Raw genomic sequence first — 17,036 nt, 5'->3', positions numbered from 1 at the left:
AGAAAGGATTTCATCAGAAGGCTTGCAAGGAAAGGAGAGAATGGAATAAATAACAAAAGCTTGTGTCTGTCAGAGACAGCTGGGCTGTGATTGGCCATTAATTAGAGACAATCAACATGGACCAATCACAGATCCACCTGTAGCATTCCACAGCAGCAGATAATCATTGTTTAGATTTTGTTTCTGAGGCCTCTTGGCTTTTCAGGATCAAAAACCTTAAGGAAAGAATTTTTCATAAAATGTGTTTGTGACACTGCTTCCTAGCTTGCTCAGTGAATTGATCCCTGGCAGGAGCCAGGGAGGGAATTTCCTGTTCCAGCATGCCTGAGGCAGATCCTCAGGGCAGCATCTCATCTGTACTACAGCTTGTCTTTTGCAGCCACTGATGGTCATGGGGAAGAGGTTGTACCAGTGACATGCCCATGTCATCCTCCTTCCTTTCCCTTTTCCAGACTCAGCACTACTTCCTGCTCTGCTTCCTGCTGAAGTTCAGCCTGACCATCTGCTCCTGCCTCATCTGCTTCGGGTTCACCCTGCACGAGTCCTGCAAAGGGGTGAACACAACCAGCCTCAACCTCACAGCCTGCTCCTCCATCATGCTGCACAGGTGAGGAACATCCCCACTGCTCCTGCCCTTTCCAGTCCTCTAACAAGCTTCAGCCTCTTCCATGACCCACCAGGGCTGTAGCCTTGACAGCTACATCATTGCCCCTGTCACCTCCTTGTCACCACCAGGACAGCCTGAGCTCACCCACAGATTCCTCAGCTGTTGGAGGAGGACGTGGCCCTGGTGGGAACAGGTCAGTTAAGTGCCCACTGGTGACTCTCCTGTGTCCTCTCATTCACTAGCAATGCTTATGGTGCTCCTGATTGGTTTGGGACATTTTCCAATGCTCTCCTGGTAGCCCAGAAGCTCACAGCTGGCCTGATTGTTTTGCACACAGGTAAGTCCAGAAGCCCATTCTCTGCTCTGGGGGAAAGCTTGCATCCTGTCTCTTTCTTTGCCCCCTACACTGCAGTGGCCTCACAGCACAGATCCCCCTCTCTAACCATTACCCTGGCAGATTGAAGACAACACCCTCAGAACTGATTCTGCTTCCTACCAGTCTGGTGAAGCACTGGTTCTGTCCAGTCTCATCCCTTTTGCCTTCTGGAAAGTTAGTACCAGCACGTGAAGCTCTCCAAAAATATTCCCTCCTTCAAAAATGTTTATATCCCTGTGGCTGTTCTGTGAAATACCCCACTGCCTTCCCACAAAGGGGACTGATGCAGCTGTGACTGTTTGAGAGCTGGAAGCCTTTTTAAACCCTCTGGAGGGGTGTGGGGCCAGCTTCTGGCCTGACCCTCATCACCTGCACCCATTGCCTGGCAGGGTGGGTCCTGAAGGGTCTCAGTTCCCTGTCCCTTATGCCCCAGGCAGAGCACTGTGTGTTGACATGTGCAGGTGTCCAGTCCAACAGAAATGCTTCCTGATTGGATCTCCATCTTTGGGGAGAGTGGGTTGCTGTGCTTTTGTGTCCCTCTGACCACCAAAGCAAGGCAGGGGTGCTTTGCCTGGCAGCTGAGCCAATGCTGGGTCCTGTACAGACAGCCCTGGGTCTCTGGCTACATCTCCCTCTGGGCTGGAGCTTTCCTCTGTTGCAGCCCTGGAACAAGGGCACACTCACCCCTGTGCCACTCCCCAGAGCTGGGCCTTTGCCTGCTCAGTTTCAGCTCCCAGGCTGTGAACCAGTGAGCAATGGTGTGCAGTACAACTGCACTGCCCCAGTGCATTCCAGGGGCTTGGAATGGCTGTGAGGAGCCTGCTCTGAAGGAACCCCAAATGGTCAGCTGGTTCCAGGGACATGAGCCCCATATCCCTTAGAAGCAGCAGGTGTTGATGTACCTTGTGAAGTGCTGTACCTGTGTGTGATGCTGGATAATCCCCTTTTGTCTGCAGTGTTCATATCCATCACCCACGTGCATCGCACCAAGCCCCTGTGGAAGAAGAGCCCCCTGTCCAACCGCTGGTGGACGCTCACTGTGGCTGTTGTGTGAGTACCCACAGCCCCTGGGAAGGGGCTCCAGGATCCCAGCCCCACTCCAGCACCAGTTTCCTGGTGCTGAGGAGAATCAAGTACATGGCATTTGATCTCCACTGCTGAACTGGTGAAGGGTCTCTGGTGTGGGGATTTCATCTGGGCCTGAACCCTGATCTGCAGATCCTGGGAATCTTGCCAGGTCTGCTGAGATTTGCTGTCTCTGTTCTTAATTTTAGAGTGCTGGGGCAAGTGGCACAGACTGTGCTGGACCTGAAACTCTGGGAAAACCTCAACTCTTCTTTGACCTTTAGCCACGTCTCCATCTCTCCGGTCGCGTGGCTCCTGGGTTTTCTTTCCTTGGTCCTTGTGGTTATCATCAATGAGATTGTCAAGCTGCATGAAATCAGGTATGGGGGTTGTAGGGAGGATGGGGAGAAAGAGCTGAAGCCTCCCTGCAGCCTGGCCTTGAGCTGCAAAAAATAATGATGCCCAGGGAACAGGGTGGGGAACAGAAAGGAAAAGCTGACTGCATTGTGTAAATCACCTGGCTGTTGTGTGCAGGCCCACGCTCCACCTCCCAGGGAGGAAGCACAGGGGAGGAAGGAGGGTCACAGAAGGGCAGTGGCAGTGATTGGGAGCAGGAAGGGAGAACAAAATTTCCTTATCTCAGACCAAAGGGAGAGAGACAGCCAAGGTCTATCCAACACCAGTGTGGAACTGGGGAGGGCTGCTCGCTCCATCTTGTCCCAGGAGGACAGAGAGGCATTGAATCACAGCAGAGGAAGTGTGCCTTCACACAGAGCCTGGACTGTGGGGCTGGTTTGCACGGGAAGTGGCTGAAGCCAAGAATGAGTAGCAGGCAGTGACTGGCTGTTCTTCCCAGCACAGGGAGCAGCCAGGACTGGAGTCAACACTGATGAACATTGATTCAGGAAATGGGCTGGGGAGGAAAAGCAGGGATTACAGGGAACCCTGATGGGGATGGAGACACCATCTCAGTTCCTGCAAAGGGTTTCTGGACCTTTCTGTGCTGTGTCTGGTGTTCCTGGAGATGGGATTCAGCTGCATGGGGTAGGACTGACACCATGGGCTGCTCTCTGGATTTGATTCCCCTCCCAGGCTACCACAGGGCTCAGGCCAGGGGCTTCCCTGCTTCTTAGGGCTAGCAGCTCAGGAATGGCAGTGGAACAGTTTTACCTTTCACCCCTCTGCATACTGACTGTCTTCTTCCTTCTTCTCCAGGGTCCGTGTCCGTTACCAAAAGAGGCAGAAGTTGCAGTTTGAAACCAAGTTGGGGATGAATTCGCCATTTTAAAAGCACCCAGCTCAAGTTCCCTGGAGCCAGGGCCAAACAGCCACTGGGAGAGTGGCTGCACCAAAGGCTCAGGGAATTTTCCATCACACATGCAATCCAGACAGCCTCCTGGCAAAACTACACCTGCACCTTCCCAGGGCCCAGGCAGGGATCCCCCCACAGGTATGCAGCCCCCTCCCAGCCTACCAGGTACCCTCACAGGAACCTGCAAGCTCTGGTGCCTGTTCAGGCTGCTCTTCCTTTATTTATTTATTACTGGAGGTATTTGTTAGTATCATGGCGATGCTAAAATGAAGTGGCTCCTCTCCTCTTTGTGAGCAGATGGGTTTCCTGGGCCTGGCAGGAGAATCTGGGACCAGTAGGGCTGCTGAAGCAGGAGATCTCTATTGAATCCCGTTTTGGTTTTCTACTTCAGCCTGTTCTCCGTGTGTGCGTGCCTGTGCATGCCCTCCCGCCTCCCTGCGCTGTGTGCGGGGCAAAGGAGCCACCCCTGTTGCAGTCCCGAGTGCTGGGAGCTCTCATTCCCGAGGGGACACTGGGAGCAGGCCAGCCCTGCCCTCTAGTGTCGCTGTCACAGCCGTGTGCTGGCTGTGTGGGAGCGGGATGAGGCAGGGCTTTGGGCAAAGCCGCCTGTGATCGGTGCCGAGGGAGGGCAGCTCTGCCTGCCTGCGGGGAGCCGGCGTGGCTCAGCTTCCTGCAGCCCTCTTGAACCAGCTTTTATGTTCTTTAACAGCCCCCAGAGAGGTTTTGTAGCCGTTCTCCTGTTTGTGATCCGAGCTGCTGTTCTGCTTCAGTAATGTGCCTGCTTGAGACAAGCACAGCTCGAGATAAAGCCTGAGCCCCGACTGTCCTGCCTTAGGGGGAGGGGATGTCTTTCCAGGCAGGATATCTGCAACTTGCAGTTGTGACTAAAACAGAGCTGGTGAATGGCTCCTTTCCCAGTCCCTGGATTGTGCTGCATCCAGTTCTGGCTCCCCAAGGCACAGGGAACCCGCCCAATCATGTCTGTCTGTGATAGTGCTGGGAAGTCTCTCCCCTCTGTGCTGATGCCTTCACACAGAACCACAGAATGCTTTGGGTTGGAAGGGGCCTTAAAGCTTTATCTTGTTCCACCCCCTGCCACGGGCACTCTGCCATGGGCAGGGACACCTTCCTCTATCCCAGGGTGCTCCAAGCCCTGTCCAGCCTGACCTTTAACAGTTCCAGGGATGGGGCAGCCACAGCCTCCCTGGGCAACATCTGCTCAGTGTTTTTCTGGAGGTCTCTTCGTTTGCCTGGGGGGACCCTCCCCTGAGGGCTCTGCCAAACCCTGATCTGCCCCAGTGCAGCACACAAGCTCCTGAGCTCTGACCAGACCCCATCTGTACTGGGAGCACTGGTCCTGCTGTGGGCTGACAGCCAAGGGCCACACAGGAGCACACAGGCTTGGCTCCCAGAATATTTGCAGGTCATGGAGACACTGACTCTAATTCTAAACACTGACTAAAGCTGGTAAATCCTGGCCCTGGTTTTGGCCCCAACATTTAACACTACAGTATTTGGCTGTTACTTCCTCTTTGGTACCTGAGATGAACAAGTGGCAGCTGATCCCTCGTGGGCAGGCAGGGAGCTGGCTGGAACCCCCAAGCTCTGCCCTGCTGCTCCACCTTGTCTTCCTCACTTTTCAGCACAACCAGAGAGCACAGACGTGGCTGAGTGTCTCTAAGCAATACCCTCGCCCTGCTGTGGGGCTGGCAGAGGAGCAGAGCTGGGTACAGCCAAGCCCTGAGCTCTGGGGACACACTGAGGGTGCTGGAGGGGCAGCTGGGGCTGTTCCAAGCCCTGGAGCCGGTTCCTGCAGCTGGGGGTGGATGTAGAGATGCCATGCTGGCAGGATGGCACAGCACAGGGAGGCAGCAGCGCCCTGGGGAAGCACAGGGCTCACAGGGCTGCTGCCCTGCACCACAGCAGGGTCTGCCCACCTTTGCCAGCCAGGCTGGACTGCCCTCACTGCCCTGGCACCTGCAGGGCTCAGGGAGAACAAGCTGCACCTTTCTCAGCCTCAATTCACTGAATGCCAGCTCCAGATCTGTAACACCTGGCCCCTGAGAAATCAGCTTTCCTTCCCTATGCCAGGGTGGGATCACAAGTGGGGTATGATCTCTGTGGCCAAGCTGAGCTGGAGTCAGAGCAGCACAGAGCTGCTCACTGCTGTCCCAGCTGTGCCCCCACACACACCTCAGCTCTTGTCCTGTGCCATGAACTGCTGTGGGTGTTGAAAAGCAGCAGATTCCAGGGCTTCCTGCTGGCCACACCTTCCTCTAGAGAAGGCACCTTCAAGATCTCCTCCTCTGGGTGATCACAAATGTTTATTTTCCTGCATCCTCCTTCCCCAGCTAGATTGGAGGGAGCTAAAGTGTATGAATGGAGCCTTTAGGATGGTCTTGCCAGTGCCACCCTTCCCTCAGCCATTGAAGTGTCTAAGGGTCAGAGTGCATGGCTTCAGAAGGAAATTTCCTACATCAAGATGTTTTTAAATGCTGTATATTTTATATTAAATTTTTTGGGATGTATGTAAAAATATTTCATTTGTATTAAAACTTGTAAATTGTATAAAAAAGGAAAAAAAAAAAAGAAACAAACCCAGACCCACAAGCATCCAGTATATGAATGGCAATAAATGATTGTCTTGGATAACACACCCAGGAGTTGGGAACGAGTTTGCACCCAGCAAAGGAAAGAGGTAAAAATGTCTGTGGCTGCTGGGGTCACAGGGTGTGATTTTCCTGTTTTAGGGACACAGCCTGAGAGCTTGATGCTGCTGGGATCCAGTTCTGGCCTTTTTCCCAGTTTCTGCTCAGCTTTGGGCAAATCTGTCCATCTCTGAAAGCCTCTTCCTACAAAGTTTGGTTTCCTGGATGGCAGGCACTGCTTCAGTCGAGGCTGGAGGCACAGTGTGAATCCCTCTGGGTGGGTGAGAGGTTGGGGGCAGCTGGAAAAGGCACTGGGGTGACAGTGGCCACACTCTGAGCAGGCAGGAGGAGAGAGGAATGCTCTGCCTGGCACATGGGCAGAGCTGGGCACTGGGACACCAGAACTGTCACCATGTTACTGTCGTGATAGTGAGACTCACACTGAACATTAACCCCACTGGGCATGACTGGGACTCACCAGGGGAGAATATCTGAGGAACCTGGAGCACTCAGGGGACAGGATAAAGCTGATCTTCAATGGACTTCACACAGCAGGAGACAAGTTTGTCCCATTTCACACAAAGCAAACAACTAGGCAAAACTATAAAAAGGGTAAAACATGCCCCACTGTTTAATAGAATTTAGTCTTAATGGATGTTAGTGGAAAACAAAACACATGATTAACACAAACAGAGCAGATGGTTTAAAATCTGTTGTCAGTCTGGTGATTACATGGGCTATTTTTTCCCCTCACTGTCTCGCTGCACGGAGCAGGTGCAGCTGGGGTCAGTTAGTCCCAGTGCAGTGTACATAACTTACACACCATACAGTAGCTTCAAAATAGAGATCTAGAGCTCAAAAAATAGGCATTCTTCTGCAAAATCAAATGTTTAGTTCCCTTATTGACAATGAGAGCAGCGTTGTGCTGCCCTCAGGTGGCTCAGACAGCGGCAGCTCCACCCCCAGTGTCCTCTTATCCCTGACCCAAGACTTGCAGTTCTGGTTAGTAAATATATAGAATAAATCACATTTAAAATATATACATTGGCTTTAAAAAAAAAAACATTTACAGTTTATCAACATTGGAAAAAAACAAACCAACTGGGCTTGTTCCAAGTTGGCTCGTGAGAGTAAAAATCAGTTTTAAAAGGTTTCTGTGAACCTCTTTATAAAGTGCCACTGGTCGTAGCTATTTGAAATCATCATGTCCATAATGTGGCACTCAGACACAGGCAGTGGATGCACTCAGTGTGGGACAGAAAAAGTGTCTTACCTGCCTCACACTGACATCAAGTCCCAGACGACAACAACGGGGTTTTAGGTTTTTTTCAGGGCTTATTGTCTTTGCTTTTCGGCCCAGAAACCAGGCTGGCACCTCTTGCCTGGCATAGCTGCCCTCAGGAATGCTCAGGTGGGCTTTGCCCCCCTTCCATCCAACAGCACAAGGGCTGCAAACAGTTCAGTCCAGCTGCGAACTCCCAACAGGATTGGGAAGCAGCTGCCTTCTCAGCCTCCTTCTCCCTCTCTGGTTTGGATTTGCATTGGTGATTTTTTTTTTTTTTTAAAGAAAAGGGAAATGCATGGAATTTTCTTTCCCTTTGTTTGGAATTTTTGTAGCAAATGGCACTTCAGCACAATCTTCGGTTCCCTTCTGGTGCTCTGATGCTTTCATTTGCTTGGCATGCCGAGCGCGAGCCAAGTTCGGGGCTCTTGGACATATTTAGCCATGCACTAGTGAGCAGATCCTGCGAGAGAAATCTGTCTGGGAGCGATGCAGCCGCTGCTCCCGCCCGGCTGCAGAGAGCTCCGCGGGCTCCCGAGCCCAATTCCCGGTGCATGCGGGGTCAGCTCCCCCGCGGGGAAGGAAGGATCGCGTCCGGAGCGCTGCTACTGTAGAACAATGCTCACGGCGGGGTCTGTGCCAGCAGCTCCCTGCAGGGAGGGGCACTGCAAAAAGGGACTGTTTTCTCCCAAAAAAAAGGGATAAGGGAGGGGAGAAAAGAATTTAAAAGCGTTAATCATGCTGCTGCTGCTGCTGCACTCTGGAAGGACCAGGGTGGGGGTTTGCGTAGGCACTGTGTTGGCAGAGGGCAAACTCCACTGAGCAGCATGATCCAGACAGACTGGCCCAAATTCCCAGGTTTTTGGCACTGCCATTACCATCCTCATCACTCTGGGAAGGGGCAGGAAGGCTCACACATCCAGCATGGCCATGGCAGAGCATCCTTTGCTCTGCAGGCTGTGCCAGCCCCATCTCGAGGGGTCTGTGGGTCCCACTGGAGGGATTTCCATCCACTTGGATTCCACGCTGCCGATGCTGACGCGTTTGGAAAAGCGGCAAATAAAGCAGAAAGGTTCCTTCTCGCTCTGCAAGCTGCCAAATTGCAACAAGCCCTGTCTTCTTTTAGCTGCTGTCAGGCCTGGCCGGGGCTGCGGCTGCACAGTGAATCGCCAGCTCCCTGGCGGCGGCCCGGGGAGGTCTCTCCTGTGACACTTTGTTGGCAGGGGATAAATAATAAGACGCAGGACTCTGACAATGCAGTAGGGAAAGAGAAAGGTCCCTTGTGGAGGCTCCTCGGCTCTGTGCAAGGGAGCAAGGGCTTCTCCGTGGCCTCCAGCACTGCATGTGCAGCCCCTCTGGGCTCTCCTCCTGCTGCCAGTCTGGTGGGAAATGCCTGACCCCCTCAGAAACCGGCCCAAGGCCACGCTGCCACATGTGACACAGAGCCAAGGGTGGGCAAGGAGGGCAGCTTTGTTCCCAGCCTCAGTGCGAAGTGTGGGGAGGGAGGCGGCTGGAGAGAGCTGCAGGCACTGCTCGGTGCTGGATCCACTCTTCCCCCATTTCGAGGGGCACTGCTGGAGCAGCCGGGGCGGGGAGGGGAAGGAGGGAGCAAGCCTCAGTCCAGCATTGCGTCCAGCTGGTCAGCCAGGTCGTCGAACATGTTGCTGATGTCTTCCAAGATGTTCTTGGCCGAGTGCACGGTTCCAGGGTGGCTGGGGAGGAGAGGGAGAGAGTCAAAGCACTGCTCAAAGGCTGCAGGTGCTCATGGGGAAGGTTTGGCCAGGCTGGATCCGACCCAGCAGCAGGAGCTCAGCACAGAGTTGGGCTTGAGCATGTGTGACCTGTGTGGTGCAGGTATGACATACCCATGCACAGCCTTTCTCCTGCCCTCCCTGGGACCTTCCCAACCCCACCTCGAGAGGCCCAGCCCCAGCATCTCCCTCACCTCTCTGCCTCCTCCACTGTGATCTTCTTCTCAGCCGCCTGCAGCGTGGCAGCCAGGCTGGAGTTGGTCTGCTCCAGCCGCTGCTGGGCCAGGGTGGCCCCCGGGGCAGCTGCCAAAGGCTTGGCTGATACCTTGCTGCCTGTTTCCATTGTCAGTGAGCCAGGACCGGGCAGGGCCCCGATCACATCTGGCACCGCCTCGGTGGCCGCCCAGGGGGCAACAGTGTGGCGGGAGGGCTGCAGGACCTGCTGGTAGATGGTCTTGGGTCCAGAGAAGACGAGCTTGGTGGATGCCACGGAGGTGTGCTTGGCAGGGACATCTGCAAAGGAAGGGGACTCATGGTAGGTGGTGGCACAGGTCCTCCTCACCTCCCACACCAACATGAGAGGAAGCCCCACCACGTTGGAGACAGCTCCACAAGCCCCCATACCTGGAGTGGGTGTCCTCACCACAGCTGTGCCAACCAGCTCAGTGGGGCTGGGGGCTTTGGTGGGACTTGGGGCCTTCTTCATCCCTTTCTCCAGCGACAAGATGCTTTTCTCTATCTCAGCAATCCTGAACTCCACACTGTCATCATCAAAGGCATCTCCAGCCAGCGAGGGCTGTGGTGCTGGTGCTGAGGTGGGGGGACCTGCAATGCTCACGGCTTGGGCCTGGGCATACTGGGGTGTGGGGGTGCCGCCCGCCTCGGCCTGCCCCGCCATGCTGAACGCCTTCAGCACCGCCTGCAGCGGCTCCCGCTCCCTGAAGCGCGGCCGGCGCTTCACCGTGTCCGACTCGGTGAGGTTGAACTCCAGCACGGGCGGCTCCTTGCTGACAGTGGGGGCTGCTGGCTCCTTCCCACCGGAGCCCTGGGGCTCTGCTGGCTGGGAACCAGGCTCCATGTCCGGCACGGCCGCGTCAGCCTTGGAATGCCCGCTGGGCTTTGGCCGCTGTTTAATGGTTAAATTGCCTTCTTCTGCAAAGGGGATGCACTCACTGGAGCTGTTCTGGGATGATGAAGAGGAGACCCCCGGCTTGGCCTCCTCCTCAGTGTCTGAACAGGCATCCTCCTGCTCACCCTGTGCAGCCACCTCTGTCATAGGAGCGCTGGGCTCACTCACTGTCCGTCTCCGTGGCTTGCCGCTCTCAAAGGGGTCCCTGCTGCCATTGGAAAGTGTGGCACCGCTGGTGTCACTGCCATCGTGGGACCCCTCACCCACATCTGCCCGGGGGAGACAGTCCTGAGTCAGGTGCAGCGGTTTTGGGGCCAGGAGGGGCTTGGTAGGACTCACCCCCGGTGTTCCCTCCAGCGCAGCCGCCAGGCTCTTCACTGTCCTGCCACGGCCAGCATCGCTGGGGGTGGCACCTCCATCAACCGCATCCTGAGGGGCTGTGGGCTGGCGCTCGGGGCTGGGGGGCTGCTCCCCGTCTGCCTCGGCAGCGAGGGCGCTGGACACGGAGCTGAGGCGCTTGGGCGGCGGCGGGGGAGGCCCCTTGCGCTTGGCCCGGATGGCGAAGGACTGGCTGCGGGTCACCTTGGCGTCCGCCTGCAGACAGGCCCGCGGCATCTGGCTGCGGCCCGGCCGCCGCGTCAGCGTGGCGTAGGAGCCCAGGGTGCTGCTGGGGGCCCCCTCCTCCTCCTCATGCTCCCCATCCGACAGTGCGTAGCGGTTCAGGCTGTGCGAGCGCTTCTTGTGCTTCAGGCCTTCGCCTCCGTTGTGATGCTCCCCAGCCGCAGGGGCTGTGCTGGGTGGCTCTGTGGGGCCACACTGGCTGTGCAGGTAGGAGAAGCCTTTTTGGGCTGATGTCTGCAGGCTGCTCTTCTGTGCAGGGGAGATGGAGGGGAGATGTGCTAAGGCCTTGGGCTGCTCTGCTCCCAGGACGGACGGGGCCGTTGGGGATTTCAGGGAGACGTGTGGGTACATGAAGACGTACGGGGCCGTTCCCTTGCTGGGAGTCTGGGGAGGAGTACAGGGAGTGACCGCTGGAGTCCCAGCTCCTTTCTGAGCCACAGGCCGGGTATACTGATCCGTTCCTTCGGGCAGGTTCCTCTCCTTGAGAGGGCTGCCCCCGCCGCCACCATTGGCAAAGCCGTTCAGCCCCTCGGGGGACACGAGCTTCCCGTAGGGCTCGGGGCTGGGCCGGCCCGGCAGGCTGGCTGGGCTCTCCTTGCTGCGGGGGGGTGCACAGGACTGCCCGCTGCTGCTGCTGCTCTCGCCGCTGCCCAGGCTCTCCTGCGAGGGGCTGGAGAGGCGCCGGGACAGCACGTTGTCCTGCGAGTGCCCCGAGCCCCGCGACCGCACCCCGATGCTCTCCTGGCTCCGTGACATTCCCTGGCTGCTCTTGATGCCGAGTGTGTCGTGGCAGCTGTTGGACATGGCCGTCTGGAGCTCATAGCTGAGCTCACTGTCCTGGAAGGTTGTCATTTTGAGCGTGTGTGGGGACTGGCACTCCCCGTTTTCCAGCGACTCAATGGTGACAATGTCCAGGGAACCGGGGACTTTGCGTCTTGCCAAAGTTGCTTCTGCTTGATTGAGGCTTTTGCGGAGGTCTCTGAGCTTCTTGACAGCCAACATGATCTTCTTCTGGTGGCCTGCAGGAAGGAAAGGGACATTGGGTCAGCTCCAACCCCCAAGGCCTGTTTCCAGGCCAAGAAGAGTAGTTATGTCACACATGGGGCAAAGGCCTTGGGGTTATCTAAACCCTGCCTATGGGAGGAGACAAACTACTGCTGGCATCTATCTAGCTGGGCCCAGCTCCAGCTGGCCAAGGGGAGTTCTTAGGGACAGCCAGGAACGGCCCTTTCCGGTGCTCAGGACATGCCTGCACCTCCCAGCCTGAGGCAGAACGGGGTGTGGGGACCTGGGTGGGAAACTTGGCTGCCTTGGGCCACTCCAGCATGGCAGGAGGGACTCACCCAGCTTGTTGATGCCAATCTCTTGCAGGTCTTCCCATGTCAGGTCTGTCACGATGGTGATGGAATCGTAGCCGTTGTTCACCAGCTTTTTGTGGTACTGGGGCAACCCAATGGCACTGAGCCAGTCCATCAGGTCAGCCTGGAAAGAGCACAGAGCCACTGCCATGAGCACTGAGGAATGGGCAGCACTTTCAGTATCCCCTCCCTGCCCAGGAGACTGTTTTTAGGGTGTCTCTGACTCTTTTAACACAGTCAAAGCTATTCACTTACAGACCCCATCCTGTCCTATCCTGTCCTGGGGTCAGAGAGCTCTCAAGAAGGGGGTGACCAAAGCCTCAGTGCCAGGGACTCACCGGGATGTAGTTGGGCAGCCACTCAGCAATGCTGAGCTGCCCAATTTCTGTAGAGATCTTCTTCCTGTGGCCTGGTTTGGTCACACCAATGGCTGTCAGATCCTAAGGGGAGCAGAATGGGGCCGTGGTCAGCAGTGGAGCTGGGGGCAGGGAGTACCCACAGCTGGCAGCTCTGGGTGGGGAAGGACCTGCCTCACCTCCGGGGTCATGCGGCTGATGGTGGGGACATCGTAGCCAGCGTTGATGAAGTTGAGGGTGTACGACTCCAGCTGGAACTCACGGAGCCAGTTGTAAATGGCTTCTGCATCCTGGGGAGAGGATGGGACACAGAACAGCCCATGACTGGTGGCTGCAGGGGCTGGAAAAACCTGACTGCTCCAGGCAAGATGACAGGATCTCCCTGGGAAAGACCCACTTGTGTCCTGAAGACCCAGTTCCCTGTGTCCCTGGTGCAATAAGAGCTGGGCTGAGTGCCCCAAACATGGCCCTCTCACCCAGCACACCATTCCCCAGTTGTTCCAGTTACCTTCCCCTCGAGGAGCTGCTCAGGACGCAAGAACTGGTGGGAGAAGACCCTGTCTCCAGGGGGGCAGCTGCCTGGGGTCTGGAGGCCCTGTGGCCCTGGCAGAAAGGAGAGAGGAGAACTGTCACAGGGGCACTTGAACAGTGAACAGCCCCTAGGGCTGTGGGGACAGCTGTCCCCAAGGCCCCATGGAGTTGTGACAGCCCTCACCTGCTGGGGAGGTCCCATTGTGTGGCTCTGATCCCAAAAGGTGTTGCTGGAGGTTGTCACCGGTGGAGGGCAGAGGCTGAGGGAGAGGAGGAGTGAGTGGAGGAAGGACCCAACTCTGGAGACCAGCTTTGTCACACCCTCAGGAGCAGAGTGGTGGTCCCCATGCTGGGCTGCTGGTCACAGCTTCACCCTGCAACAGGCTGGCTCCCAGCAAAAGATCTGGGCAGGATCTGGCTCAGGGCCTTTTGTTATTCTCTCAGGTGACACAGCACATGATGGAGATGCTGTGTGATGCCAACCACAGCCTCCAGCTCCACTCAAAAAGGCCAGCTGTGCTTTGGGGAACAACTAGGGTGTCCCCAGGAGCATCTCCCTGCTGAGTCCTGGCAGCAAGTAGATGTTTGGTGTAGGATACTCAACTCCAGCAGGCCCTCCTTTGCTAGGAGGGGTCATGGAAGGGGATGGGGCTCTATGTCCAGCCTGAGCCAGCACAGGGAAGCAGCACAGGGGAGCAGGGGCTGTGCCTACCCTGGCATTCTCGATGAGGATGCTGGTGCTCTGCCCATTGGTGCCCTCGGTGCTCTGGCCGCTGCCGGCGCTGCGGATGCTGCCGATGCTGCCCTCGCTGCCCACGCTGTTCCTGTCTCCTGCTGCTGGGGCAAGCAGGGAGCCCGTCAGCAGCTCCCCAGACACAGGGCACTGCGGTGCCCAGCAAGGACCCAGTGCCAACACACTGATGCCACTGATCTCCCACAAGATCCTCCAGCCACAGACAACGCATCGGTTCCCTCCCACCTCCCAGCATGCACAACACAGACAGGGTGACCTGGGTGGCAAGAGACACACAGAGGGCTGAGACACAGGGAGAGAAGGGGCTGCTCTAAGGGCTCCCCAAAACTCCCTTTTCCTACATCTGCTCACTCTCATCTGGCTGCTTCCCCATGGAGAGGTGGAAGGAGAGTCTCCCCCTGTGCCCCTGGCCAGGCAGGGCTGGGAACAGGGGAAGTCCCCAGCCCCTCTCCCTCCCCAGGTGCTGGCCTGACCTGAGCTGTCAGGGCCTGGGGCCGTCCGGCTCAGGGTGAGGTGACCAAAGGCCGCTGGGCCGCTCGGGGCTGCCGGGTGTGGACACTCATCTGGGAGGTGCTGCAGCCCCCCAGGAGGGGCTGGCAGGGCCCCGGGGGGACCCTGGCGCTGCTGCGCGGGTGCCACGCGGGGCACAACCATGCCTGCGTTCAAAGACAAAACACACGTGGTCAGAGCTCATGCAGGAGGCAGGGACAGGGGGAGAACTGAGCACAACCCCAAAGGAGTGTTCCAACCATGGTGACAAGCCCTGAGCCTTCCCTTCCCCCCTAGCTAGGCAGGGCTGCAGGGCCTGTCAGACAGGAGGTGCTGGGAAGGCTGGGAAGGTTTTGCACAGGGGACTGTCCCCAGCATGCTCAGGACACTGACCTGTCCTCTTGCTGATGACTTCAGCAATGGAGGGGGGGAAGTACCCGACCCGGTCGGTGCCTTTCTGGGCGTCGTGGATGTGCCCCTTCCATCGGCCATCTGGGTGCTGCTCCAGGACCTGCCATGGGACAAGAGGGATGGGGCTGGTACCCAGGGCATGGTGGAGCAGGGGGATGGGGAGCAGAGAGCAGCCTCACCGTGATGACATCTCCTGCTCGGACGTTGAGAGCAGTTGGGTCATGGAGGTTCCAAAAATCCTTCAAAGCTCGGACCTTCAGGATTCCTGATGCCTCTGAAGGCAAGGGACAGAGGAAGAAAGGAGATGCCATAGCATAGGGAGGAAAGAGAGGAGTCCAGGGAGGGCAGAAGGAGAAAGCAAGAGCAAGAAGAGGAGAGAAGAAAACATTAATATTGCAGAAAGGCCTCAATCCCCAGACACTGCCCCACACGTAGGATAGGGGCACATGTGAGAGGGGGACTGGGATGCTGGCACTGATTTAGGCTGTTCAGGAGGAGCACTGGGAACCCAGGCAGGTCCCAGAGGGAAGAAACCCCTCTCAGTGCCATCCCCACCTCACCTCTCAACAGCTGCTTGATGTCCTTGCTGGCATGTGAGGTGGTGAACTGGTTGACAATGTCCAGTGCTGTCTGGTTGTAGGTGTTCCTGATGTTCACGTCAACTCCACCCTGCCCAGGAGAGGACACGGTCAAGGCCAGCTCTCTGTCTGCCACCAGACTCAAAGGAGGCAAGGGACTGAGGGAAAAGGGTGCTGAGTGACCCCCAGGGGCTGTCCCCAGCCCCATCCCCACCGTGCTCACCTCCAGCAGGAGCCGCACCACCTCTGTTTTGCCGTAGAGCGCGGCCTCGTGCAGGGCTGTGCCTGTCTTTGTCTGCTTGTTGATCTCAATCCCAGCCTTCAGCAGCTGCCTGGTAGGAAGGAGGGAGAGGCATGAAAGAGAGGAGTCCAGGGAGGGCAGAAGCAGAAAGCAAGAGCAAGAAGAGGAGAGGACATCGGGACCAGGCACTCGGCTGCTTTACGGCAGGAAATGGACAACACCTTGCACTTGCCTTGGGGATGAGGGGCTGAAGCCTGCAGGAGAAAGGTGTGTTTGGGAGGAAGTGAGACTGAAGCCACGATGGGTTTTTCCAGAATAAAGCAGGGAATTACCTGATGATCTCCTTGTGCCCGTTCTTGGCTGCCAGATGTAGCGGAGTGGTGTAGTTGGGGTCAGTGGCATCCTTGGATTGTCCCTCCAGCAGGGCGACACACAGATGGCTGTTCAGTAGCAGCTGGGCCACCTGCATGAGACACTGGTAAGCAATGGGGTGCAGGTACCCCCACCTGCACCCTCCCACTGAGGGGCTCATCCCTGGGGCCAGCCCACCACTCCCCATCCTGCCACTCCCTTCCATCCACAGCCCCAGGCTTGGCTGCAGCTGGACAGTGCTTGGCATGGCCACACTGTCGTGAGGGGCTGCAAAAGGTCACAACAGCCAGAAATAGTCTTCCCATAATCAGGGTTTTCAGACCAAGCCCTAAAAACCTCCAGTCTCTCCAGCCCAGAGCGACTCTCAGCATCTCAGGGCAACCCAGAGGCACAGAGCAGTTATTTTTACTGCCCTGTTTATAGCTGCAGACATTATAGATACTCCAAAAATGGAAATATCCCCCTGGTCCCCTCCGAGTGGGGCACAGAACAGTCTGGCTGGCTGTGCTCCATCCCAAACCAATGGTGCTGGCAGGGCCAGGGTGTCACAGAGCACAGTGTGGCCCTGTCCCCAGGAACTGTGCTGGGGACCTGGAGCAGGGCTGGATGCTCAGAGCTTGCTGGGATTAGCCAGCTCAGCCTATCCATGCTTAACTGTGAGCAAAGCTGGGGTGGGTGGGGGAAGGCTGTGGAGAACCAGGAGCAACAACTCCTGGCTTCACTCCCAGTCTAACACAGTCCTGCTGTGAGGTCAGGGGCAAAACCCACAGCTCCCAGGTTCAGGATCAGGCTGTGTCTGGCCACGGAAGGAGGCAGCTGCTGTCTGCCAGGCTCTGAGTCTTATTGTGGAGGGAGAGCAGCTGTGGCCAGACCTGCGCTTTGCTCCCAGAGGAGCCAGTGGGCTCCATAACAGCCCCTGGAGAAGCCCTTGGTGCAGGGCAGAGCCCACAGCACTCACCTTCAGCCTCCCGAACTCGCAGGCCAAGTCCAGCGGGGTTTTCTTCGCCTTGTTGATGAGGCACGGGTTGGACTGGTGCTGGAGCAGCATCTCCGACTGCAGGGGAGCAACGTGGTGCAGGGGCTCAGCATCCCCCTGCAGCCTCCCTCCCACCCGGCACAGCGAGGTCTGCCCCCACCCAGCACCCCCGAGAGCCC

General features: G+C 57.1%; 2 protein-coding genes across 6 annotated transcripts in view; one reads left to right on the top strand and one right to left on the bottom strand.

The window, feature by feature from the left end:
- TMEM94 (transmembrane protein 94) overlaps positions 1 to 7,568 on the top strand; it is a 53,447-nt gene extending 45,879 nt beyond the window's left edge. For both annotated transcript variants that reach the window (XM_058039109.1, XM_058039108.1), the window contains 5 exons: positions 453 to 607; positions 850 to 944; positions 1,940 to 2,033; positions 2,258 to 2,428; positions 3,264 to 7,568. In XM_058039109.1, coding sequence (XP_057895092.1) covers positions 453 to 607; positions 850 to 944; positions 1,940 to 2,033; positions 2,258 to 2,428; positions 3,264 to 3,336 — 588 coding nt within the window. In that variant the 3' untranslated portion in view covers positions 3,337 to 7,568. The remainder of the gene's footprint in view (positions 1 to 452; positions 608 to 849; positions 945 to 1,939; positions 2,034 to 2,257; positions 2,429 to 3,263) is intronic.
- Positions 7,569 to 7,825: 257 nt separating this feature from the next.
- The window catches only part of CASKIN2 (CASK interacting protein 2), a 29,855-nt gene continuing 20,644 nt past the window's right edge, over positions 7,826 to 17,036 (bottom strand). Inside the window, exons 5-20 of one of the 4 annotated variants that reach the window (XM_058039105.1) lie at positions 16,840 to 16,935; positions 15,842 to 15,972; positions 15,492 to 15,600; positions 15,251 to 15,359; positions 14,870 to 14,964; positions 14,673 to 14,790; positions 14,264 to 14,446; positions 13,749 to 13,870; positions 13,221 to 13,296; positions 13,014 to 13,108; positions 12,685 to 12,795; positions 12,488 to 12,589; positions 12,135 to 12,273; positions 9,666 to 11,810; positions 9,236 to 9,554; positions 7,826 to 9,002 (exon numbers count right to left, since the gene is read on the bottom strand). In XM_058039105.1, coding sequence (XP_057895088.1) covers positions 8,906 to 9,002; positions 9,236 to 9,554; positions 9,666 to 11,810; positions 12,135 to 12,273; positions 12,488 to 12,589; positions 12,685 to 12,795; positions 13,014 to 13,108; positions 13,221 to 13,296; positions 13,749 to 13,870; positions 14,264 to 14,446; positions 14,673 to 14,790; positions 14,870 to 14,964; positions 15,251 to 15,359; positions 15,492 to 15,600; positions 15,842 to 15,972; positions 16,840 to 16,935 — 4,047 coding nt within the window. In that variant the 3' untranslated portion in view covers positions 7,826 to 8,905. Of the gene's footprint in view, positions 9,003 to 9,235; positions 11,811 to 12,134; positions 12,274 to 12,487; positions 12,590 to 12,684; positions 12,796 to 13,013; positions 13,109 to 13,220; positions 13,297 to 13,748; positions 13,871 to 14,263; positions 14,447 to 14,672; positions 14,791 to 14,869; positions 14,965 to 15,250; positions 15,360 to 15,491; positions 15,601 to 15,841; positions 15,973 to 16,839; positions 16,936 to 17,036 lie in introns of all 4 variants that reach the window. The other 3 variants (XM_058039106.1, XM_058039104.1, XM_058039107.1) reach the window with 3 other exon arrangements.

The sequence above is a fragment of the Melospiza georgiana genome, chromosome 21 (genome assembly GCF_028018845.1).
Source record: "Melospiza georgiana isolate bMelGeo1 chromosome 21, bMelGeo1.pri, whole genome shotgun sequence".
In the NCBI taxonomy this organism is placed as follows: Eukaryota; Metazoa; Chordata; class Aves; order Passeriformes; family Passerellidae; genus Melospiza; species Melospiza georgiana.
The sequence above is the reverse complement of the archived record's forward strand: the minus strand, read 5'-3'. Positions and strand labels throughout refer to the sequence as shown.